Raw genomic sequence first — 26,874 nt, 5'->3', positions numbered from 1 at the left:
GATTATTATTACTGATTACTATTCAGTGCTTGATGGTTCACTGAAGGTAACACCTTGCATCTGAGCAGCCAAACCACGATGTAATTCTGTGCCATTAAGGGAGGATGCAGTCAATAATAAGACACTTGCCTTTCTCCCTCCCTAAACATTCTGCCTTCTAATATCACTCTCATCCTGCACAGAAGGAGGAAGGATTATAAGGACACTACGCTGTTCAAAAACATTCTTATTCAATTGCTTTTCATAAAAAGCATACCAGGTCTATCTACTAAAATTCACTGCATTAAAACATTGATTAATTCAAGTGATATTTGATTAAGAAGTCATGAAAGCAACATCCAGAAGAAGTTTCATGCCACATATCTCTCACTGAACAACTTTTCTTACGTTCTCGGTATTTTTGCTATAAGCCCACAGTCATTATCCCACACCCAGCCCAAACAGTGAAGGCCCACCAGGCCCAGCATTGTGGAACAACGTGTAGACACCCAAAGAATAGCACTGTCAGTAAGTATGCACGTAGTGAGGCTTCTCTTTGTGTTTGATTTTCTGAGATGGGGAGGGGTTGCACACACCCGTGTGCAGCTCACAGCCCTCTCTACAAAGTCTATAGCAAAACACCAGCTGCCCTTCCTCCCCTACAGCATCCATCAAACCCTCACATCTGCTACAGCTCTGCTTTTCTGGACACTTTCCTAGCTGGCTTCCCAGGCTTCCCACTTTACTCCTGGATATCATGAATTCCACTTGAACGCTTTTAACATGCCAAAACACTTACTATTTCAATAATGGCTTCTCCAGAACTTTTTTTTTTTTTTAATATAATTATTATTATGAACGTAATGTTTCCAAACAACATTCTTGATTGTCAGACTCAAACAGTATTGCTGTGATAACCCTGTAAGAACCCTATCTCCTCCTGCGTTACTGTTATCCTTACATTAGCTGGGAGATTTTGAAGAAACTGACTCTCAGAAGAATTTGGTGGAAACGAATCATTATTCACTGGGGCAAACTCAAAGTTAGCATCCCCTCCGGCCAGCTGATGGTTCAGGGGTTCACACCAACAATTGGAGCAGTGGCTTGCCAGGATATGTAGCTCTGTTCAAACTATACATGATGGTATTCGTGATGCGTTTGAAGCAAATTGTTCCTACTCTGTGTTGGGCTTTGTTTTTGTTTTTGTTTTTTGTAGTTATGCCAACAACAGTCACAGCTGGGAAAAGTGAACTGCAGCTTACATCTTCTGTACAGAAAGCATTTAAATATTTATCTGATTTACAGTTCTGAAAGAGGCAGTACCAAGATCTGCTGCTGCGTAGTATTGTCTCTGACACCTCTGTTGAATAGAACGTGTTCTCATACAAATGACTACTGCTAACATTTTGGGTGACCAAAATGCTGGCCCTGCCATCCAGCAGCACACACTATACGTAAACCACAGCTTTGGCCATGGAGTAAATACAATTTACTCATAGGGATTTAGTGATCCAAGCTTACAGCAGTCAACACAGACCAAACACAGCAGGTAAAGAAATTAGTAGATTAATCTCTTAATAATATGCTATTATTTAATACACGTTATTATTATATAGAGAGCATACATTATTGTTTGAATATATCATTGCTGCAAGAAGACGCAGAGCCAGAGCTCTCTCCTGTAGATAAGGGGTTGAACCCCAAAGATCCTCTCAGATAACCTTGAGCAGTACAAGTCAAATATGCAGCATAAAGTCCTTGTGAGTACTGTTTTCAGAGCAAAACTCTGAAGTTTCAGCCATAGCATGCAAAGCGTGAGACGGTTGTCATGAAAAACATTCCACGTTATAAACCACTATTCTAAAAGCACCAGAGATTGGGCCAGGAATCCAAGTCCCAAGTGATATCAAGTGACTTATTATGCTATTTCCTTCAACCAAAGAAATTACATCTCGCAAGAAAAACCAAAACAGCTATCTGAAATTGAACAAATTCTATCTGGCAATTAAGCAGAAGGTAAAAGAGGCAAAGAGAGGCTGCAAGGAAAGATGGGTTGGGCTTATCCTTTATACTGACACGCTGTTCCCTCCCTGACAAGCTTGAGAAATATTGCTGTAATCATCGTATCATTATTTTTTTTTTTGCCTTCCAGTAATTATGTCACTGTATAATTGAAGCTCCTGAAATTGATGTAAGCACAAGTCCATAAAACATAATAAAAACCCATGGCTGGAACTTAAAGTAGTGAAAATCAGTCAAGAAATAAAAGCGCTGTTTTTCTTCCTTATCAGAATAATTGACAAGGTCTGAGGCAAGTTCTCCATCACTGGTTATCTTTTATCATGACGTTCTTCCACAAAATCGAGGCACAGACTCAGGGAAGCCCTACAGCCCAAACGAGGAGGGGGACAGTCAAACTGACTGCGATGATACTCTGACTTCATTCGCTAAGAGTAGGTTAAGTACCTGGAAAAACAGTCTAAGTCAAATACCTTACTTTGCAACAGCTAAATATTTGAAAGTTACCATAGTACCTCAGTATTCCCAAGATGTAACACAAGAGGACAAGAGAGGAACTTCTGAAATACAGCCTCCAAATGTGGTCACCGCAACGCCAGCCGCTTTGCCCTGGCAGGAGACGGCGGCTACCTTCTACTGGAGCACAAGATAACAAAAATCCCAGGACACAAAGTCTCTCCCAAAAATCCCAGGACAAAAATCCCAGGACACAAAGTCTCTCCTTCAGTGCCCCATCGAATTTGTTGGCTCTTGATCCGAGCCAATAGCAAGCACAGGAATATGAGCTGACAAACTGACCATCCCTGAGCAGCAAGCAGCTCTCACAGAGGATGTGTGAGCAGAAAAAGCCCAGGGAGGACCACAGCACTCATCCAACCTCTCAGTGCACATGCTGGGAAGGACATGATGTTGAGAAACTCAAGCCTGATAAATTTCCCACCACTGAGCCAGGGAGTGGATGGCTGGAGGAAGAAAATATTGCTTTGCCTCTCAAAGAAGGTATTACATAAAGCATCCAGAATATTTAGACGTTCCTGTATGTTTCACTGTGACAAAGGAACCTGTGGATAAGGCATCAATACCACAAGCACAGCAGAACACAGTGCACCCCTGACGAAACCTCTCTTCAGACAGACAGGATGAGCAGGGTGCTTGATTTGCTGAAGACACGGCTCCATCAGCAGCCTTACCTTCTGCAGGACACAGGCTCACCAGCAAAAAAAAGCAGCTCAGCTCTCAGCAGAACGCAGGCTAATGGGTTGGGAATGGTGAACCATAAAAACGATCAGCATGCACATCTCCATCCTAACAAACCAATATGTACAGAGCCTGTAAAGTCTCCTCTGAGAGCATCAGTTATACCACTCGTCTGATTTACATTTCTCAAGGAAATAATCAAAGCTGTTCAGCTTGCTCTGAAAGCCCAATGGGAAGGAGAAAATCCTCAAGATACCTATGTGGCAGCTTTGCAGCAGCATGAGACTAAACAAATGGAAAAACCTAAAATAGCTTGCGACAGTTTATCATTAATCAGTAGGAATTACTTGGCAGAATTCAGTATCTTTCAGTGCAACTTTATGGCACCTTTCCCAAAGAACTAATACAAACACGAGCACATAGCAAGAGATTCAGGGAATAGGGGAAAAGGGATGTCATCGCTGATTAAGTTGCTGATGGCAAGAAACAAAAAATAACACTACATAGGGCAGCACCTGTGCGACTGAAAAACATGACTGGCATGTTCCAGCTAATTCACTTGGCAAGGTTAAATTCACCACAGAAGGATCATAATCGTACTACAAAACACTGAAGCCTTCTGAACTGCCTCCTTGCAGTCAGACACCATTTCTTCAGCAGTTTTATTTATTTCAGCATTTGCCCAGAATAGAGAAAATACTCAGAACTCTTCCTCTTATAAAATAGCTCACCTATTCACAAAAGACCATTAGTATGGAACATACGAAGGTGTGAGGATAAGTGAGACAGGCATTATCTTTGTTTAGAGCCGGTGATAAAACTGTAAAACTACAAAGCTTCCAGCCCAGGCAACCTGCACCAGGCCTACAAAGAAGACCTTGTGCTGGCAGGTCTTGGCAAGGGATCTAAGCACCAAACTATTCTATTTTTCCAACTTTTGGAAATAGTCTAATACTAAATACAATTTACTCATAGGGATTTAGTGATCCAAACTTATAGCAGTCGACACAGCTTTCCTGAACTCTTTCCTGAACTGATTTGGACTCTCCAATAGCAATCAAAGAACTTTTGCTTCAACCTTCAATATCAGTTCTCAGAGGCTGCATGAACTGCAGCAGACGCCTTGACTGTATATGGATATATGTATAATGTTTTAGTTCTCACATGATGATCTGTTGCATAAGGCAGTTTTGCAGTTACATGTGCCAATATACACATAGTTCATTTACTCACTTCATACAGATTTAAAAGGAAGAGAAACGTTGTAATGCATTTCAAACCATCACTCCAATTGTTATGAAACAGCCAAGATAAGAAGTTCCATAAGTGAACAGACCGAAAACCTTGCATTTGCATGTCTAAAATCACACAAACTCAGACAAAGAAAGAAGCTCGAATCAGTAAAAAGAACCAGGCCAAAACAGTCCAGAACTGTTCCCACCCTGCTGGAATCATCCTCATTACTTTTGTCCAAACAATATACAATAGTCTTCATATTCTTAAGAAGAATTTGAAAACTATGAGTGTGTGGGAAGCAAACTGTGGCAGTGCTGTCATGCTCACACATACAAACCCAAATTACAAGCGCTGACTGTATCTTAATATTTCCCACAGTTTACATCTCTAGAAGAGAAAGAACTTTTCTTGCATAAAAGTTTTAAAGATAAACCTGCAAACAAAATAATATCGTTCTGATGTTTGAAAAGACTCTGACTTTGCTTAGTGAAAGAAAAAATAATAATACAGAGAGGACTTCATGGCCATTAAAATGAAAACCAGATTATCTCACATTTGCATTGCTCTGGTTGCTTTACACATTCCTCAACCATGTGAGGATGGGTATTACTACAAAATCCGGAGCTGTGTCAGAATGAGCTTTCCATGGACTGAGGACGCACAAAGTAGAAAGGGTCCATCGTTACGAAAGCTTTGTGAATAGCACTTGTGAAATAACAACATCATTTGCAAATACCCTATCAGAGCTGTCCAGTGCCACAGCACAAAGACCAGATATCAAAAGTAACCTCTAATAACTGCACTTTGAATCAGCCTTGTCATCAGACTTCACACAGCGGTAACAAAGTTCATCCCATGCAAAGAGTAATGTTTCAACATTTCAGGTATTGCTCCTTCCAGGCATTGTAATAGATAAATATTTTAATCCATAGCCGTGCAAACTGCAGTTTAACTAATCTGATTTGTAGGAAATTCTCTGTTCTCTGTTTAGGCCCTAACTTCAGTGAAGAAAAAAGCAATAAGATCTTTCTGTCATATCACAAACACTGAACTGACCTTCCATTGCTCCCTGGGAAGCAGTCTCACCACCACGATGTCACCATTCAGGGCTCTGTTGCGAGCAACCACTCCATCAATAAAGATATCACGAGTCCCATCCTGGACAAAGAGGAAAAAAAAAAAATCAACATCGGACCAAAGCGTATTAAGTTACAGTTGTTATGAGGTTTAAAACACTGTCATCAACAAGACACACCCGAGTGAGACAAACATCCTGCAGTCGAGCACAGGAGTGAAATGGATTCACCACATGCCCTTCAATATGCAACATCTTTCAGCAAATAAGCTCTTTGTACTGTGCATGTGCCAGCACAGTAGTTGCACAGTATTTATCCAAGGCAGAGTCAAGCTCTCCAAGTATATTGTCTGCAAACTCTGCTCAGTTCCTCTGCAATTACTCTTAGGAACGAGTAGAGAGCTCTCCGCAGCCACGGTTCTCCATGTATTAAGTTCCCAGTTGAAGCACCACAAAAGCTATTGTTCAGATCACGTTTACAAGGCAGTCACTGCAAAGTGCCCCGCGCGGAGCTGCCTGCTGCTGTCCTGCAGGAGGTGGGAAAGCAGGGCCAGAGGGATCAGAGAGGCAGCCTGTGGAGGTGGCCTGGACAGAGGCTGAGGATGCAGTTCCTTTGAATGAAGAAACACAGTATATCCCGCATTTGGCACAACTGATGTTAGAACAAATTCAGAAAGGAATGGTGACTACAGAAGCCAACTGCAAGCATGAGTATCATCTGCTGAAGCAGACGTGTTAGGGCATCTTTTCTCAATACTCTTTGTTAACATCCTTGCACAAGAGCTTCTACTAATTGCAGACACTATGATTATGCACCCTAGACACGTTTGGCATTCTGCTAATCTAGATTTGGAGCAGAAGATTTTCTTAATGGGGTGAATAAAGACAAAGTTTTCTGAAGATGCCAGCGCAGATGTTTTAGTTTTTAAGGTATTGCCAATTTTGTCCCTATTTTTGTCTAATTAGCTATAGCACTCTTGCTGCTTTCATTTCTATCCTCTCACAATTTGGTATATGAAGAATTCCATGAATCTGTTTACATTACCACGAACACATCAAACAATGTGAGCATTTAGTTTCAAGGTGAGCAGTGAACAGACTTTTCCAACAGAGAGCTATCTTATCATCATTTTGAAGTACACAAACAAACAAACTAAAAAAAAAGAGGATGAGTTTCTTTAGAGTAAAACTGCATTGTCTTTCAATGAAAAAGCTGCCTCACAAAAGTTAAAATCTCACTCACAACGTCAGTGGCTTCTCAGAATCTCAAATGCTTGAGTAAATCCAATCAGAACTACCAGCATAATCAGCCTCCAAGAAAAACTTTTTATAACCTGAAAACACGAGGCCTTAATATCACATAAATATCTTACTCTGCTTAGATACCAAAACAATGAAACGACAGAACCCTGCCGTGATGTGAAACCAAGGCTGTCCTCCAAGAGACCAAATTACTCTTAGAAAGAAAAGCAGCAGCAGCAGCTCAACAGCTGTGTGAAAGCTGCCTCCCATGACAAGATGCAGAAAAATTGCAGAGCTTCTTGGACCAACATAATTCAAATTGGAAGCTGTTCTTTTCAAAAAGCCAGATTTTTTACACATGGTCTTTTTCCTCATTCCTCCCCACCCTCTGCCTTCTGCCCAAGCTCCTCACCTAAATCCACCACTTCATCAGAGTCATTTATTAAAGAAAATGCCTTTTTTTTTTTTTTTTTTTTGTCTGCTACATGCAGCTGCTCCATGCTGTGAGACACAGGCTGGCATTCAGGACAATTTGTTTATTCTGCACTTTTTTCCTGTCTCCCTTCTCCCCAAGGTTTTTGAGAGAGAGGCTCTGGGCCGTGCAACAAAGAGACAGACAGACAGAACATGCACAGCAAGAAACACGCTGGGACTTCTGGTGTTAAAAGGTGAACAGCTGTTGCATTTGAACATCCATGGAGCTGTAGCCAAGTGAGAGCTGCAAGCAGAGGAGATGGTGCCCTGGCCAGCAGCAGGGGACATGGGGTGATTCTTCACAGCTGTAGCTCTTGCAGCATCTGGTAATGATGGGAAGTCCTGCAGAACACTAAGGCTGCAAACCCTCCTGCTACCCTCAGTGGCAAATACAGTCACATGAAAGAGAAGTTCCTAAAACATCTGTCAGAGCAAGGACAGTCCTCACACCAGATCCACATTCACCCAGGTGTTAATTCTGCTTGTTACTAAGGACAAGGCTGATTCTAGGATTCAGCCCAACAAGGGAAAGCAAAGTAGAAAGGTAAATGAGGTAACCTCAGCTAATCCTCCTTTGCAAAGCAGCAAGCAATATGCCACACAAGGCACCAGGGTTGATCAGAGGTACAGCTTCACATCTGTTGAAACTCATGTCAGTAGCTGGATTTTACATGTAACCTTGTATTTCGTAATTTCCAAGAAGAAAGGATCACAGTTCCTTTCTCCCTTACAAGTTCAGTGTTACTTTACTGAGGTATTCTGTACTTCTTCCTCTAATTCATAGCAAGAACCCACTTCATGCACCCTGAGCTTCAACCACGTCAGCCTCCTGCAACACAGAGCGCTGTGAAACATCATCTGCAATGAACAAACTGAACTGACACTGCACACATTTCAAGACTTTCAATCCAAGCTCCAACACATCACTGCTGTCAGTAGCAGGGACAAGAGTGTCAGTGTTTCACTGCCTATCCCCTACAGCTACAAAACATTTCAATATTAAACTCTCTCACTGATAGTAACATTTTGGCCAAGTCAGATGCGGATAAAAAGCTTCAGCTGCACCATCTGTGAGGTCACTTTCCCAATTGGAAGTCCTTGAAACTGCAAGAGCCCCTCTTTTGGGTCGACATAAAGAAAGAAGGGAGACAAGGCACAAAGCAGTCCCACGTGACAGAAGCACATCCCAAGCCAACCAATATCCAGCTAGTGCAAAAGCGGGCACATGAAAAGGAATCATGCGTATTATTTCTGGAATGACTTTTCAAATTAGCTCATGCAGCAGATCGAAAAAGGAGAGCATATTTGTTTAGGGAAGATTAACTTAAATCAGTGGAAAATCTATAAAACCTCTGTAGCCATGAACCAGGGGTTTACAATTACGCTGTGTGGTGGTCCTCAAACCTGAGTTCAGCTGGCTTCTGTGGGACCCAGCAGTATCCCCAGCTTCAGCACAAGCAAAGTCAGTTGTTCTTTGAAGGATAAAAAAGCAAGATTTGTTTGGGAGTATCTGATTTAAAAGTAAATCCAGATCATGTTCATTTATTCCAGCTCACTCACCTCTGAGTGACCTTTCATACACAGCATAACTCCTATCTTAATGCACCTTTACTTATGAACTTTAAAGCATTTTAAAATTACACTTACTGGAGATGGAATGAAGGCTTCATGGTACTTCTTAGGATTTATTCTCAAGGGTCCCTTAAATTAAAAAAAAAAAAAAAAAGGAGACAGAGAAAGATTACGCCTGAATCTTATTAATTTTATATAACATCAGTTAAATTAGAGCTGTGGGTAATACATCTGCTGTGAAACATGAGAGATACATCTAAATTTCCATTATACATTTTAAGTCTTGACAACTTAGCATCCGAGAAATTTCTAGCCAAAAAGAAGCTTCATCATAGGCTTAAGCTGATCTACTGCAGTCTGTCACAGAGGAGATGTTGAATCATTGCTTGTTGCTGCTACTGCATGAACTATGGATACAAAAGCCCCCCTGTTCCCTTCACACGTTTCCTGCAGAGCATCCACCAACTTCATTAAAAAAACCAGACAATTGAAAGAATTTGTTTTGCTCTGCTTTGGAAAAGGAGAGCATTGGCTTCACTTAGTTTGGAGAAGAGAAAGAAGAAGGAAAAGCTGACCTGCTGTTGCATGAACATGCAACTGTGATTCCATTCCAGAGAGTCCCAGGATCTGGGGTTCAGGTGGCTGCAGTTAAAGCTTACAGAACTCGGTTCTTATAGAACCGCAGCCCTGTTAATTAGCTATCTGCTTAGCACAGGTGTTTGCCTTGTGCTGAAAAGTTTAAACTTTCTTCATTTGGATATTTGAAACAATGCTGGCCAATTTGTTACACGAACAGATTCCATCTGTTTGCACTTCTGTGTTAAGTAATCATAGAAGTCTCTCACAGGGATTGCTTCCTTAAAAATTTACTGCAGCACATAATTTTTATGTATTCTAGGAAACATTCAGACGAGAGGAAAATAAAACTGATTACATGAGGAAGTTTTGCTGCCTTGAAAAAGAATTTGCAGATTTATGAAGGTTTTCCATTGTTTTTATTTGTTTGAGTTTGGAAACACCAGCACCATATAGCCTGTATTCCTTAGGCATTACCTGATTACCTTGCTGTGCCATCGTGTTGTGCCTTATGAAGCTAGTATCAATGAGTGCACTAGCCACATGGCTAGCCAGTGACCAGGAACAACAGAAAGAAAAGCATGGGGATACTTCACAGAGAACTCTCAAGGGTCTTTTCCCCACTTATATTCCAGAACCAGCCATCCAAACTAACACACCATTAGCAAAGAAGCTGCTACAGAGAGAAAGGGAAAAAAAAAATAAGAGCAATGATTGCTCCACTTGACAATAAGTCAAATAATTCTCATACCCAGGATCTGCCCAACAGCACAAAGCAGATGAGTGCGTATCTCATGTTACTCTGGAGAACCCTGTTGAACAGTGTGGGACAGCTGTCAATCAGCCAGGTGCAGATGCCCATCCTGAGCGTGAAAAATCCCCTTTTGTGCCCACGGCCCAGAAGGCGCCGAAGTGGCGACGTGTGCATGGACACCCAGCTCAGGCAAACACACAGCAGAGTGTTACCATGTTTACAGTGTAACAACATTTTATATGCACTACCTAATTATGATCAGCATTAGAATTCTTACGTCAAGTAGCATTAAAATACTTCGGTTCTTTCCTTAAAGCAAGGAACTCCCAAAATTTATCTTAGAAAGCAGATGGGCCCTATTATCTGTGCCTATGAAAATCCTATTTACAATGTTGTACATTTCACGCTGTGATATCATATCTGGAACCAGTCTCTCTCCCCATCTGCAACGAACAACTGTTCTCATATGTGTATTAGGGGGTGAGGATCTGGCTGCAGAGTCTCATGATGTCACACGAATGTTGTATTATTTTACAATACCTCACAAATAATAGCTGCTATATTTATCAGTATTATTATGGCAGTAGAGCCTTTGTTTTGAGAAGGAAGATAGAGGTTTGGAGGAAGGTTCCTAAAACACTTTCTGACTATTTAAGTCAGCTTTGCACAGACCAGCCAAAAAAAGTTTCTAACTTAATTAAACTCCTCCAGCAAGATACAAAAAAGTTAGCATTTCTCAAGTTCTTCAGCTAGAACCAGACAGGCAATACTCAGACGGTACTTCAAGGATCTCAAATCCAGCAGTTTGCAACAGTTATAACACTTACACCTCACTTGGGCTGTATGTGCCAAACTAAAGGTCGGGATTCAAGTGCCTGCCTGCTACCAAGCCACCTTTGAGAAGACAGCCCACAAAAAGCAGGGGATCCCCAGCCTTCATACACACAAAGCAACAGTTCTCCAAATTAAAACACCCTCCAGGTGGCAAAGCAAGCTGAGTGCCTTTGTGCTGCGAGCTCTCGCTCCGCCTGACCCCAGCAGCCCTGCAGGGAGGGTCTGGGAGACGCTGGAGGCGTGGGGCAGACATGAGGTTCTGGCTGGCGCTTCGTAAGATGACCACGGTCCTTTGGGTCAATGCTCCTTAACACATAACCTGACTTCATCTGTTGTGTATGGCCAACACCATCCGGTTACGTAACCATGTAGAAGTTATTCAATCTTGTTTGCCTTCAGCCTCCGATTCCAATCAACCTGATACGTTTGGTGTTTGCTCACTGCAGACAGCTTTACGAGTGTGGAAGCGGGATGTGTGCACTCTCAAGCACCTGCACTCGGATCCTTTATATCGTAGAAGGACACTTCTGCACCCGTCCCTTGATTAAATGAATCCAGGAATGCTGCAGGGCACACTTCTCCATGCTACTTACTGAAAACTGAATTATGTTAGATACAGCACCAGAAGTCATTAAGGCTATTGCTACTGACAGATATCAACGCCCATCAAGATACACTTTTGTCCTTCCTGATCTAAGACTGCTTAATCTTCATTGCACTCGTGTTTCATCTAGGAGATCTCCCACATCTGCCAGTAGTTTGTGCTTTCAGGCATATTTAGTTGCACTGCTCTGTTACCAGAGCCCAGCAGCATCTTCAGAGTTCACAGCAGGGTCTCTCCTTCCTACTAGATCTTGTGTTTTCCTGCCACCCACATCTGGCATTCCCCTGCACCATCTTGGCACCCTCCCACTCAGAGCCATGTTTCTGACCAGCTAGCAATCAAGTTTCAATCTGAAAGAGGAGAGATTTAGACTGGATATAAGGAAAAAGTGTTTTACACTACGGGTGGTGAGGCACTGGCACAGGTTGCCCAGAGAGATGGTGGGCACCCCATCCCTAAAGACACCTAAGGTCAGGCTGAAACTCTGAGCACCTGATGGAGCTGTAGGTGTCCCTGTTAAGTGTAAGGAGTTGGACCAGATGGTCTTTAAGGGTCCCTTCCAACTGAAATGATTCTATGATTCCAAGTTTGCTCAGGACCACGAGATTCAGACTAGTATGTATCCTCTTCTGCAAGTTCTTACTGAGCATTTCTGCAGGCCACTAATATCTTGCATTAAGGGATTACCACAACATATTTGTTGACTGTGTCTCTTGCCACTGTACAGAGCGGTGCTTAATATTATTTCATTCAGTGAATTTCAGGATCTCACCTATCCTGCTTGAAGGCAATGATGAATGGTCTTGATGAGATCATGAGGATGAATGAGTCAAAAATGAGAGACGCTGAGTTGAAATGCTCATGATCTGACACTCAGCCCTAAGTGATTAAATCCAGATTGTACAGCCTGAGCTGTTTCCCTGAGACATGAGACTGGGTGAAAGGAAAACAGCTACAGCTTAAGAAAGCGTATGTGACTCTTTCAGTCACATAGCACATGACCCAGAGTAGACACTACGCACTTACAAGAACGAAGGATTGTTTTGCCAGATAGCATGTAATCACAGGCCTTCTGAGACTTGGCATTTTCATGGAGTACTCAGGTACTGGCCATAGCCTGATGTGCCTCATCAGCAGCTGCAGCTGACCTCACCAGGAGTCTACACACTCTGCATTTAATGCTATCAGACAAAAAAGGTAGGTGATGCCAACAGCAGCTTTGATGCACTGATGAAAATTTCACAACCTTAACAGCATTACAACAACCAGTGGGCGTTTGGGTAAATGATGCCTCAGTGTGAGTGACTGGAATGCCCTCACTGACTTCCACCTGCCCTTTCCTCAGCCAATCTGACCTCACTGGGATGCTGGGTGTGTCCTCTGCATCACACCACAATGAGGACTGCATTACAGCTGCTATTTTATGACATTCTCCACTTCTGCATCTCAGCAAACCTCAGTCCTGCTTGCTTTCACATACAACTCCTTCCACAATCCAGTTACCCACACAAGTGGCAGGTCCACCCCTACACTGTGCTAGATATTGGAAGAACTGCTGCCCAATTACAGCTCCAATTCTGCTGCTGCAAATGGAAGCACAAAGTCCAACCTTTGATTGATGGGCATAGAATCTGTAAAATGAGAACATGCTACCTGTTCAAGGCAAATAACTACAAATACACAGGCAGCTGATTTTCTGTACTATCCTGGGTTCTAGTGCTCCATCTAATATTTGTGCCTTAATTCACTAAGCCATGCTGTCATTGGAGGTTGGGCCAGCCCTATGTCCTTAAGGGATCACAAAGAAAATCATGCAAGTAACTCAAGTTCCAGCACTGCTAGCTGGCTGTTTGATATTAATTTGTAGTTTATAACACTTTACTGAATGCCTCCATAGGCACAGCCCTATGACACTTCAGGGACCACATCATTACCTGCATCTCTCCTGTGGTGCTTTTTTTTTTGTGGGAAGGAGACTTCTGGGAAGAGTTCATAGAGACAAATTAAAAGGAGATGAGTACATCTGGATGAGAAGGCACTTGCACCTCATTGGTGAGAACTAACATCTGTCTTTGCAAAGAATTTTAGCAAGAAGCATCTTGCTAAGGGCATTCCTTTTCACTTACACTGACTAAGAAAGAGGCTGCCAGCACCTGCTGTGTTTCTGATTGTCACTGGTAAAAGTAATTAAGACTCCACAAAGGTCACAATCATGGCTAGTAGACCACGCAACCCTGCAATTCATTGTGAATGTGAATCAGGAATTTTACAGTCAAACCAAAAACTGTACTGTAGCTGGATATAAAAAGTTTCATTCCATTTCTAAAAAGTCCAGAGAAAGCATTTACAAGTCATACATCAATGCCCTGCCAAACAATTAACTGATACTGACTTCTAACAACTGCCTGTGATTTCCACAGATCTAGCACAACAGCATTCTATGTTCCAGGCACCTGAATAAGCTCTCTCCTTTTCAGTCCTGCTGAAACATCTTCCTTTGACATGTAGGCTTCAAATATACTCTTCTTCTTCCCTCGAGCAGGCTTATTTCGATTCTTTCTGTCACCAGATGTTGGGACAGCAGCATAGAGTCCTCCTGCAAACAGAAATTAATAAATGTTATCTTGCCCACCAAATTTGTCTGTGTATCTATGTAACAGCAGCTCTACAGACGCTCTGTACTGGAAGTTGAACTTTTGGGAAGGGTTTGCCTAGAAATACTGGCACCCAGCTTCAGAGCACTGAAAATCCTGGAATGATCATATTTTACAAATAATTAACAGCTTTTACAGCTCATTTTAGAGCTAAGAGCATTCATCCCAGCCCATCTTTTAATAGCACTTAGCACATGCTTCAAGGCAGCTTATTCCTGAAGCGTGTACGCGCTCTGCTTTAATACCTCTGGGAGTTCCCAGTTGTCTAGGATTTATTCTGCTGTCTGAATTGCTCATTGTTTCTGTCTGCGATTCAGAAAGTTGTCTCTTCCTATCGAAGTTCTGGGGAGCTCTCGCGGATTCCGAGTTGTTTCTGGTCCTTGCAAACCCTCTCTTTTCTGCACCTGAAATCAAACACAAGTTTGAAATAGCAGGGGGGTGAGGAAAGACCTCATTGCCAGCTCATGGTCCTGGTGAAACTCATGGTCTGCAGTGCCTCAATCCCAGTCACAACTGTGAGTCATGCTCTTTATCCAAAAGAAATGATGTCTTCATTAGCTCATTTGTAATCTGTTGGCTCTTCATGCCTCTTAATCCACCACTAACTTACTTTAGCATAAACGGAACTCTGGAAATTACGATCCTAAAGTTGGATACAACCCTTCCAAAATCCTGGGAAATTCATTAGAGCATATAAAATGTGAAATTGTTAAACGGCTTCCAAAGCCCCTACCTCCACCCCATTAAGCCCCCAGATAAATAGTGAGAAAATGTAACTTCTCTGCAACTTGCATTTAAAATAAAGTAGTTCAGGGACAAAGAAAAAGAATCACAACAACCCACCCTGGACTAATTAACTTTTTTGCTACCAGAGGCAGCATTGTACACAATGACACTGCCAAGAAATGCCAAGGCTCCAAACGCCCAGCCTGCTCAGAATAGGTCACGATCATACAAAAATATTCTGCAAAGACTCACCCCTTCCTTCCCTGCCATCACCTCAGACCCTTCCCTACAGCCAGGAGAGCAAGCAGCAGCTTCCAAAGCGTATGCCAACGCTGTTCCACGGATCAGCACATTGGAATGCAACCCAGCGCCGTGCAGCTGCCCTCTTGGCCCTCCACCTGGATACTGAACATGTCATCACAGCTTTGCCTTCCAGCCCCTCCTGGCTACGCTCCCTGGGTCCAAGCTTGTACCTGCAAGTCAGAAAATGTGCAGTGCCAACTTATTTGCTATGGGGCTATCCAAGTTACAAGGTAATTTAAAAAAATACAATATCCTTCACGAACTAAATTGGAAATTGCTTCATGGAATTAAACTGAAGCAGCAGCAAGAAGGGGAGGAGTCTGAGGGAAGCTTCAGCTGCAAAACAACAAGCACAACTGCAGACTGAGATTTCCACAGATGCAGGAGAGGCAACGCTACCTGTACAGACCCAATTATAAGGAACTAAATTACCTGATTTGCAAATGCCCTAAGGGTCAAAAGATTAAGTTTGATAACGAGACACTTAAAATACGGGCTAGAGAACTGAGCAGCAAAACATTCGAACTGGCAGCACCACTGGTCCTGGAGAAGTTGTTCAGGCACTTCCAAGAAGGAACTTCACCTGGACTGCAACAAGAGAAGTGGATCTTAGGAAAGCTATTTAAAAAGAGAGGTGCGAGGCTGTTCGCCAGAGAGGTCATGCCATCTGCCTTGCTGCAGGTTCTTAAAAATAGGTGCGACAGACGTCTGTCAGAGCTGCTCTAGGAGTAGTTTTTTCCTTGAGGTGGTGCAATGGGTTACATGAGCTCTTAAGGTGCTCTAAAGCCCTCGTTTCTATGGCAGCGAGTCACAGAAAATACTACTATGAATTAAAGAGCTTGGGATAAAAAGGAGGCTAGATCTTAACATGTAATTAAGCTGGAAAAAAAAGCAGAAAATTAAAATGCAGGAAAAAAAGCACAACTGTCTAGTAAGTCTGCAAGCGAGCTGAGAGCCAGAATTGGCCATGGTGGAGCAGAGCTGCCCCAGCACTCACCATGGCTGTTATGCCAGCAAGTCCTGGGCCACAGCCGCCCAAATTCATGCACAGCAACAGCAGCAGAGGAGAAGCACCTTCCATGCAAGGCAGATATCAGAGGCACTCACACACTTCCAACACTTGAGCCTTTGGTTCGCTCTCCAGCATCTTTTTCATCCGCTCAGACTTGGACACAAATTCAGAGAAACAATTTACTCAAATGAACAAAGTGTGCTTCAACGTAGCTGGCTTGCAAGCCAGTCTGCACACAGACACTTTGGATAAATGTCTGACCGTGTTGACCTTGACATTTCTGGCTAAACAAAACCACTGCTGTTATAAAGCCACAGACAACTGTCACAATTAGCGCTCAACTGGAACGTGCCTGATTCTGTACGAGTGTAATTTCTTGAGTTTCTCTTTTTAAGGGAAAGAGAAAACCACAGGTTGCCATCTGTTTCGGCTACACTCAGCATTTGCCTCCTTTACACACCTGTCCCTCAAAACTGGAAGACAGAAACATTTCCCATAAGCTTTCCTGCTGCCTGTGTTGATGAGCATTAATGCTCTGATGGACAAACAGACAATATTCTATACAGCAAACCACAACTTGCAAAACTCTATAGCTAGCATGGGTGTATTCAGAATACCCTGATATAACTGCAATCACAGAATTAATGAAACTATTCCAACAGCAGGTGTGGCAAGAGTTTTCATTTTCTTACTTTGCTATAGATGCATGATTTGTAAGATAAAATCTTCTAGGATAAGGAGCAACGTGCAGAAGTCACACAAAGTATAATGCATTCTAGGCATTAAAATACTTAATAAAAGTGATTTAATAAATAAAAATAAATAAAACCTGCAGCAGAAGGGAGGCTAAAGTGCAGTGGGGAAAAAAAAAAAAAAATCAAGCAGATTCCCAAAATAATTGATCTGCCTTACAGTAAGAAAGGAGATTAGATGCTTTAAATCAGCTTATTTCAACATAATTCACAGAAAACCACTATAGTTTACGTTTGGAAAATTACTGCATTTCATTAAACTTGTATCTATTAGTCAGTTGATCAACTAGATGGACAACTAAATCAACAAATATGGTAACTAATCATGAACTTAGCAAGGCCAAAGTGTCTGATTTTTATACTAAAATTTGCATAAAGGATTATATAAGAAAGGACCGAGATCCTAAATTTGACTGACTAAAAATAAAACATTTTCAGTTTGCATGCTAACACATGGCAAGCTATTTGATTCCTACCAGCAGAGAAGGAACGTATCTCTTACTGAATTGCCATTAGCACACGTGTGACTCCTTGGACACCACGGAGTTATAGAATGGCCTGGGTTGGAAGGGACCTCAAAGATCATCTCATTCCAACCCCCTGCCATGGGCTGCATTGCCAACCACTCCGTCAGGCACCAGTCCATGCTGACCCAGCCCTGAATACCTCTCTGCTCCCTCTCCTGCCGAAGGACATCTACCAGATCTCTTGGCACTTCAACCTCCAGCTGAGCTTCCAGCTGCATCCCCATCCGTGTGGTTTGTACCTACCCCAGCTCCCCTGGTGCAGGCAGAACCACAACAACTGGGTCCTATCTGGGCACTGCCCTGTAGCTCTAGGGATCTCTCCCCACTGAAAGCCACCCCAACACAGCTCCTTTTTCTCAAAAGAACATTGAAAGCATTGGAAGGAACTATAACCCTATTGTTAAGAACTTTTTCAACACTAAATACTTCCTTCTACTAATTACCATGATCAGCCCACAACTGGGCATCAGGCCTTCTGCTGGCTCTGCTATTGCTAAAGGGATTTTTCCCATTGCTTCCCAGCATTAGATCACAATCTAGATGTGCAAAGGAATCTTTGAAATACCACTGCTTATCCAGTTAGCGTAAGCGTGAAGAGAAACAGAAGCATATCCCCAGAACTGATAAAACGCAATAGAACAATTTGTTATCAGCTAATGAGACACCCTCGACACATGGTTACTAAATATTTGCCCCTATTCCTACAACCTTTCCCTTTATTGCTGACACATTTCAATGACTTAAGCCAATTTCCTCCAAATCTTCCAAGAGGTTCCCTGACATTTAGCTCTTCAAGACAGCCCAGCTATGCACTTACTACACCACAGAGGATACACCCATTGACCAGAAGGCACGGCAGCTACCAGCCCGTGAACGACCCGTCCCAAGTGAACAATTGTCAGCTTGGGGGATGCAGTTTCTGGCTGGTAGCTCCAGCTAGGCACATAGTTGATGTGGTTGTACCAGGCAACTGGCTCATTTGTTTCTCCGAAGTCAAATAAACTCCACTAACAGAAGCATACTTTGCCAGTAGAAGCTGTGTTAACATCAGGCAGGTTTTGCTAGGATCCCCACGTCTTCCCCTCTCATGGTCTAAAATAGGCAGTGGACAAGCTATTTGACATATTCTGCTGTTCGGGAGCTTCTGAAAATTTCATCTAAAAATTCAAAAGCTGAAATGCTTGTTATATTGTTTTTAATTCCTAATGCACCAGAGACATCCAGTATGTGCCATAATACAAAAGTGACTAACAAGAGCTCCAAGCACTTAAATGACTACTCTAATAAGTAGGATCAAGTTACTGCACACAGGCAAAAACAACAAACACCAGTGAAGCCGTCTCAAATGCGAGCAATGACAATAAAAAGCTGGTCGTAGACAGGTCACAAGTAACTAGCTATTTATGTTTTCAAAAACATTTTGTGGATTTAAGAGATTAAATGTCCCACTAATGGTAACAGCCAAGTACTTTTTCTGTTCTATTTTGTTTTAGAAGGAAAAACACAGACAGCTGTTGGTGTAGCTGTTCAGAGAAAGAGTTCTGTACCAGGAAGAAAAAGGATACTCCTTGGAAGATAGCTCAAGCAGAATTCTGTGCTCATGGCTCAGGAACATAAGCAGGACCAAATCCCATCTCCCGTGCTCCCCATGAGCTCAGCTCCATGGCAGCCTGTGCTGGGAGCTTCAGCAGGAATCCCGTGAGTTCAGAACTCAGGGCCGCCAAACAGAAACGTCTCAAATGCATTTTACACTATCTCAGAGCAAACAGGTTAAATAAAGTAGACGGCCTGAGATTAAAGACAAAGCAATCGAGAGAAATAAGGATGTCACAGGAAAGAATTCATTAGAAATTTAGGAATGGAAAGTCAAGACTTAGAGATATGTTATCAGTTCGTTGAGGTTTCCTTGCCGCAGAGATAAGTCTGGCAGGCAGTACTTCGGGTGTTCAATCCGTGGTCTACGAGAAAGTCTGAGAGCACATTCTCCTTATCACAAGAAAATAAAAAAGATTCTTTTCTGATGAAACAAACTCAAATAATCCTTAACTGAAGGTTCTGCCACACCCCTGTGCTGTACCACAACCCCAAAAATCCAGGAATGCACCACGGAGCTACAGGCTGTTCATAGAATCATAAAACCATTTGAGTTGGGAGGGACCCTTAAAGGCCATCTGGTCCAACTCCCTGCACTGAACAGGGACACCTACAGCTCCATCAGGTGCTCAGAGACCCATCCAGCCTGACCTTTGGTGTCTCCAGGGACGAGGCATCCACCACCACCCCAGGCAACCCACGTCAGTGCCTCACTACCCTTATCATAAAAAACCTTTCCTACAACATGACTTTAGGATCTACTCAGAAAAAAATTAAGGATGCAGGTGATTTCAAATTACCGTAACAATTTAAAAGTAGGGCAAATTTCCAGGAAGAGGAGCATCGTGGCAGAAGTGGAAGAGGAGGGTGACATCACGGCACTGTAGGGATTTAGGCAGATGGCAGATTGCGTAATTAAGTTTAAAGTTAATTAAACAGTCATTCAAAGAGGAGAAACAACGCAGACCTACACTTAAATGCCTGGACTCATAAAAAAAAATGTAAATTATATGCAAATATCCTGAACTGAGAGGAAGGTGTACTGAAATTCAGCTCCAGGTCTAGCTCCCATGCCCACCAAGTTCCCCTAATTGACACATTAGGATGGGCCATCAGGGCCCAGCACAGCATAAACCCAAGCTATAATTTTCCATAGCCTAGATAAAACAAAGCAAGATGACAGCACATAAAGCAAAAGCCTTCCCACACACCTCTTAAAGATGATCTTAGAAGCAACTCAAACAACCAGTTCCTCTAGAGAACACAACTGTTTGCACACTGGGTTGACGTCTGGTTGGGACTCATCTGTGCACCCAGGAAGAAATCTAGCATCTCTGGAAAGGGTGACTCCAAACACTTTTGGCAGAAAGCGTCAAAATCCACACAGAAAAGTTTGATGTCCAAGAGTGACTCTCAGGATGGGGAAATACTCATTGCCATGGCTCTTGAGTAAGTCTGTAGGGTCACAAGCTGCTTCTGTGCCCCTACAGTTGGCTCCCAGAATTTGGTCACTGGAGTATGTCATTGAGGAAACATCCCCACTTACGAGATGGAGGCAGTAAATAAGTGACGCGGCATGTCCAGGAATACATAGATAGTAGAGAGCAGAGACAGAAGCACATTCCCAGACCCACACCCAGCTCAGCACAGAGCTGTGGGAAGCTCATGCGGCCACTCCTTCTCTGCTTTAAACTGTGTATTCTCAGTTAAAACTGTTGTGTTGCATGCGCTTAGATCTGAATATGGATCTAGGAAAAATGAAATGGTTCCATTGACTGTGGCTTCCTGAAAGGGCCTATGCTTCAGGAAAAAAAAAAAATGCAAAATGAACTCTTTCAGTTGAGGAAAACAATGCTGTAGAAATTGCTTCCAAACACGAAGATCATGCGCCTGCAACAGCATGCTTCCTCTGCAAAACACTTCTGATGCATCCTCATGCCTGCAAGACTTTGCCTTCAGTAGGCAGGAATCACAATTTTATTCAATTCCTCATCAAGGATTGTGTTGTAGGAAAACTATAGGAGCACAAGAGCCAAAGATACCATTCCAGGCTCTGAACTAGGGGTTGGTGACGAAACTCATTTAGTAGCAATAGGCTAAAAGTTTATCAAAATAGTTACTGTGCTCCAGCTGCGTGCAGCAGCAGAGCGGCGTTGTCAGGGAGGGGATGCAGCTCCGCTGGTTTTCAGGACTCTCTGTGAACCTGCTCCACCCTGCTCGTGACCTCCTAAGCACCTACTCCGCCTGATGACTGTGCTCCTCCACTCCCCCAGGCCTCCCCTCCTACCCCAGGATGTGGGTCAGGGCTGCTACCCTGACCTCTATCCTTCCCTTTGCTCAAATTATCTTCCGCCAAACCTCTTATCCAGCAGCCCTGATGTGAACAGGCTTGTTCAACACTTCAAGAGAAATACTTAAAAAACATTATGCCGCTGAAGTTCTCTTTGATTTCTCTGGGATTCAAGCAAATCGCTCGGAGATCAGAGGAAATCGAGATGCTTTGAAAGGCACCTGACAGGAGGAGCTAACACACTAGATGTTAACAGCTGAAGAAATGAAAGAACTGTTTCTAGATTCAGACATATCTTGAAGTTACCCTTTGTGCAGCAGAATATGACAACCTGCTGAAGAATCATTGCCCATACTGCCCATTCAACCCAGTAGGTACGCATCGTGTAGTCCTTAGTGCTGTTGTGGAAAAAGTGCCTTAAAAACACACGAATGAAACAAAACACACTACTGCTGCCAGCTTTTATCTGTAGAAAGCCAGAAGTAGTCCCAAGGTATGACCTGCCCCATACATCTGTGGGCTGCAGCTCACAGATGTGTTGACAATGCATTGACATTTTCCATCAGCACCTTGGAAATTTTTGTTCTTGTCACTGAAAACATTATTTTACTCAGTGGATCCCAACATTTTCTTTTCCATCCTGCCCCACTCAAGTGCACTCAGCAGCTTGGATTTCCCCACAAGAAGGAGTTGGGGCCGTGAGTTCCAAAGCACATGGAACCAGGTTTTGGGGGCCTGAGGTGGGAAGTGGCCTCCAGCACCAGGGACAGGGCCAGGAGCAGAGGTTGGAGCACCGGGCACCAGCAGACAGCAAGCAGGGCCTGCAGAGGAATTGCACTTAGCTGACACAATGTTTGTCCTACCTTGGCACTTGAAGCAAAGGTGACGTTGCAGAGACTATCTGAGCAACAGAGGTGATGGGGGTGTGGGGCTGGATGACCTCATGGAGAGCAAAGGACAGAGGGCTTTCTGAAATCCACTCCTGTTTGAGCCACAGCATGCTTTGTGCGTACAGAATTTGTTATCAAGGTTTTCAGATATGCCAGTAAAAGCATACACACCACAAGCTTTGGTAAAACTGTTCCAGCGGTCATTTACCCTCACTGCTAAATTGCACTTTATTTCAAGCCTGGATTTGTTTAGCCTCAAATGCATTATATCATAATCCGCTCAACTGAGTAGCCTATTATGGAACATCTGTTCCCCATGTAGGCAATTTATGAGAGCTCCCTTCCCCCTAGCATCTCTTTGATAAGTAAAGCAGGGTTCCTCACATCATTCACTCATGCTCCCAGCGTTTTAATCTTCCTCGCGGCCCTCCTATGGGCATCCATCAATTCATCACCATCCTCCCCAAACAGAGGGCATCACTGCAGGATACAACACTCCAGAAGCTGCTGCTGCACCGAAGACAAACGCAGCCCATACTCCATCTTGCAGCTTCCATACTCATACATTACCCTTTGGGTCACATTTCACAGGAGGGAGATGTTCAGCTGATTAATCCATCAAAAACTCCAAACTTTTTTCCAAGCTGTTGCTTCCCAAGCTGGGCTCCCTGTGCTGCTCCATGGAGGCCCAGTAAATGAATTTTGTTTTGCCTGCTCCCAGTCCACCAAGTGATGCAGGCAGCTGCCAGTAACTGCCCCCATTACTCAACACTCCCCGCTGTCTCTGAGACATCCAAGATACAAAAATTTCAGCCATACCTGCATGTTTTCCTCCTGATTATTGAAGGAACAGGGCAGAACATAACACTGTAGGAACCAGCCATACCTGTTGGTAACCATTCTCAATTTACAGCTGCATTTAATTAGCCCGGCTAAGCAGCTTTTAAGCCATTACACACGCACTGTGATTTTATTATCCTAACATGCTGCCATCAATACCCACACAGCTATCATCAAACCCTTTTGCAAAGAATCTGGTACTGAGGGAACTCAACAGGACTTTGCTCACATAAATTGATGACAAGCTGCATTATGGGTTTAAAACTAATTAAAAATTTACATCAATTCTTGGACTAGCTATTGTTTCTCTGGACAGGCATCGCACTGGCAGGCCCAGTAACCAGAGCTACACAATCAAGGTCTGATCTCAGAGAATGAAGACAGAAAAAGAACAGACACAGTTCTGAGAAAAGCAGGTGAACCGTCGGCAGGCACAGACAGAGCTGTGAGATCACACACCAAAACCACAGCCACTGCAAGGCAGGACCTCATCTCCCCAGGAGAGGACGCATCAGATATTAACTCACATACTACAGCTGATGCTAGCCAAAAACAGAGTTGCACAAGCTTTGGGAATGCAGCATTTTTTCCTATCAAAAGCAATGCAGAAATTTATGTTTGTGATGACGTTGCTAAACCATTAAAGAAAGGAGCATTCTATTTTTCAAGTGTTTCTCTGATGGGGCAATACAGTAAATTCAGCTTTCCCTCCTCTCCCATATCTTATTACAATGATTAACATCACGCAGATGTCACATGGGGCTTGGCAAGATTTGCTACATGTAAAAGATTTCCACAGCAACCAGCATTCTCCATTTATTGAGCTGGTTCTGTAGCCTTTACTCGGTCGCTGGCTCATGTTTATCGGTGCCAGATAGGGAGATAGCAGCATTCTTAAGCACTGAATTGCTCCACACAAGAGCTGGAAGACTCGTCACTAAAGGTAACGTTATTTTACTTCTGCCTTGCAAGAAGGGAAAAGCTATGGTTCTTCCTTCAGAGCTCAACCTGAGGAACAAACACAAACAACACTTACTGCAGTGCAGGATGAAAAGGCAAAACCTCTGGGATTTCTTGACCAGCTGTGCCCATCAAACATACAGGAAAAACATCCCAGAACGTTTCCTTTACCCATGCTGAACCTCTCAAGTGTCAGGGTTGCAGCCACAAACACGACTCCATCTGACAGCAACAACTCTTTTTAAAGCTATGATGCTAAACACCAGCCTGCTTGCCAGAAACCCTTCTTCGTGGAAGCTGCCCAAACTGGTTAAGTATCATAGACTGGCCTAATAAATGTCAGACACATGACAAATCAGAGAGCCATAGAAATCTCATGCCATTTCAGGCAAAGCACTTTGCTACCCAAGAGTTGGCTTCTCCTGCCCAGGGGCCATGCTGACCCTGGCAGGTGGGCAAGAGAGCTCTACTACATCACAACCCTGCAAAGCTTTTAGCAAGAGGAGCCTCAGGGGGGTACCTGGCAAAGCTGGTGCTCGTGTTCTTCCCAAGGAAGTACAGATACAGCCCTGCAATAGAACCTATTTCATGGCAATCAGCCTTCAAAGGGGCAGAAGCACCCTGCTCCACCCAACTTTCTGCATCAATAAAACCACCCCACTCTCATGTACTGGATTTTCTGACATCTTTTGAAATAGTCTGGTTGGGAGATGGTGTTCCCAAAGATCATGCTGTATCCCACACTTGGAGGCCCCTCACCTTTGCAGATTTCCCTGCAGACTCAGGAAGGCACCAACAGCAACAATCATTCAGAAATAGGCTGAAGAACACACGTACCCAATAAGCAACGAGACCCTGCTGTCTCAAACAAAACAGGCATCTTGATCTAAGCTCCTTACCAGCGAAGTGACACACCACAGATATTTAAGACGAAGCTTCATGTAGCAGCCATGTGACAGACAGATGCTGCAGGAAGAGTTCATGCTTCCATCCTCAGGGAAAAGGGGGTTTAAAGGCCTTTTATGATAGAGACGTCAGTAGCCTGCCTGAAAATAAATTCTGATAACAAACAGGATTGAAGTGGGAAAACCCTTACAGTCTTTGATCAAAAACCAGAAAACAACTCAGGAGACTTCATGAAAGACTTTCTGTTCATGAAAACCAAATTTTAAACAACGAGCCTAACGGATAGGAGATTGAGGGGGGGAAAAAAACTAGCAAGGAAATTGTATTAGAAGAAAATCTATACACGTTACAATTTAAAATGACATTTCAGAGTGATTTTCTGCTTTATCATAGTTTAAGAAGCTTCAGAACAGGAGGCTTTACAACAGTTATGCTTACAGAGGTCACGCAGGCAGGAGGAACAAGCCGCAGAACATGTCTGTATGCAGCTTTGTCTTCCTGAAGCCTGTAGATCCTTCACAACAAATGCCATGTGCTGTTCCCAGCTGTGTCACATGTTTCAGACAAGGGACAACAGAGAGTTGTTCAAACCCAAGCTTTGGACACACCAGATGGTGACAGCATACGTTAAGGCTCCACACAACCCCAGGGGACTCGGAGCAGAGAGGTAGAAAAGCTCCCCAAAGAACCAACATTAGTTGGTGGTACAGCCTGAAAAACTACAGAGCCACATAGTGCTCAGAGGTAGGACTCTGTGATGAAAGCCCCACAGGCAGAAAAGCAGGTAAAGGGCATCCTGACAGAGCAGAGAACTCTCTTAACCAAGGAAGAAATAAGTCAGCCACATAAGATTCTGAATTTCTCTGAACAGAGAAGAAAACATGGCATCCACGACATCCATGTGCATTATAGAGCGTTCTTTCAACTTCTTCATCCCACAGTTATTCCAGGATTTTACAAAGCCTCTAGTAATGCTTTGGTTTCAGGGAGCTCTAACGAATGAAATATCTTACAGGACACATGAACTTTTATATAAACTTTATACGAACTTTTATATAAAAGGTATATATATAAGATGCCAGCAGGAGCTGTGCAGTAGATGCTGATTCTGAGGACGTCAACCAGCACAGTGCCAGATGCTGTACCTCTAAGCCTGGATCCACAGCTGAGCACGAGTGAAGGAGGGGGGAAAGGTCCAAAGAAAAGAAACAGCAAACAGCAAAGAAGGAACCAGTCTGATGAGTGACAGAACATTTCAGCCTGCTGTGACAAGGGATCTTCACTGCTCAGTGGCAGGTTCCATTTGCTAATTACAGCTCACACCAAGACAGTGCTATTATCAAATTTTAAACATGTTGCTCGATTTCACACAAATCCGAGCTCCTAAGGAAGCCTTTCCACCTATCATTCATTACTTTTTCCAGTTAATATGTCAGTACAGCTAGACAGGGCATTGACAGACCAGTACTTTGTAACAACAGGTGCCACAGAGGAGACTGTCACAGTCAGCTTCTCAATTAGTTGCTACAGATCTACTTCTACCCCCCAAGACTGGGGACCGTAGAGTACAGAATGACAGAGGCAACAATGATGTACATACAACTTAAAATCTACTTCTCCTGTATGGCAGCCATCCAGATGCAGACTCTGGGTCTTAGCTTCTTGTCCTACCACAGCAGGTTAGCAGAGAAAGGTAAGAGAAGAACCAAACAAGATGTGCTTTTTTGGAAGAGCCAGTGAATGATTTCAATGCATTCCTACCTCGGCAGCTTGGCTCCATGTAAGATGAGGCTCTCTTGGAACTAGCAGACCACTGCCAGGGCTCTTCACTGCTTCCCACAGACAGCACAGTACTGCTG

General features: G+C 43.3%; 1 protein-coding gene across 3 annotated transcripts in view; it reads right to left on the bottom strand.

Annotated features, from left to right (window-relative positions):
- The window catches only part of DIS3L2 (DIS3 like 3'-5' exoribonuclease 2), a 164,547-nt gene that overhangs the window by 132,199 nt on the left and 5,474 nt on the right, over positions 1 to 26,874 (bottom strand). For all 3 annotated transcript variants that reach the window (XR_016469686.1, XM_031603497.2, XM_090147458.1), the window contains exons 3-6: positions 14,462 to 14,620; positions 14,016 to 14,158; positions 8,870 to 8,923; positions 5,488 to 5,589 (exon numbers count right to left, since the gene is read on the bottom strand). Coding sequence is in view for 2 of the 3 variants with exons in the window: in XM_031603497.2 (XP_031459357.2) it covers positions 5,488 to 5,589; positions 8,870 to 8,923; positions 14,016 to 14,158; positions 14,462 to 14,620 (458 nt within the window). In the remaining variant the exon portion in view is untranslated. The remainder of the gene's footprint in view (positions 1 to 5,487; positions 5,590 to 8,869; positions 8,924 to 14,015; positions 14,159 to 14,461; positions 14,621 to 26,874) is intronic.

The sequence above is a fragment of the Phasianus colchicus genome, chromosome 10 (assembly GCF_987193195.1).
Source record: "Phasianus colchicus chromosome 10, bPhaCol1.hap1.1, whole genome shotgun sequence".
In the NCBI taxonomy this organism is placed as follows: Eukaryota; Metazoa; Chordata; class Aves; order Galliformes; family Phasianidae; genus Phasianus; species Phasianus colchicus.
Note: the sequence above shows the minus strand (reverse complement) of the source record. Positions and strands in the feature narration are given on the sequence as shown.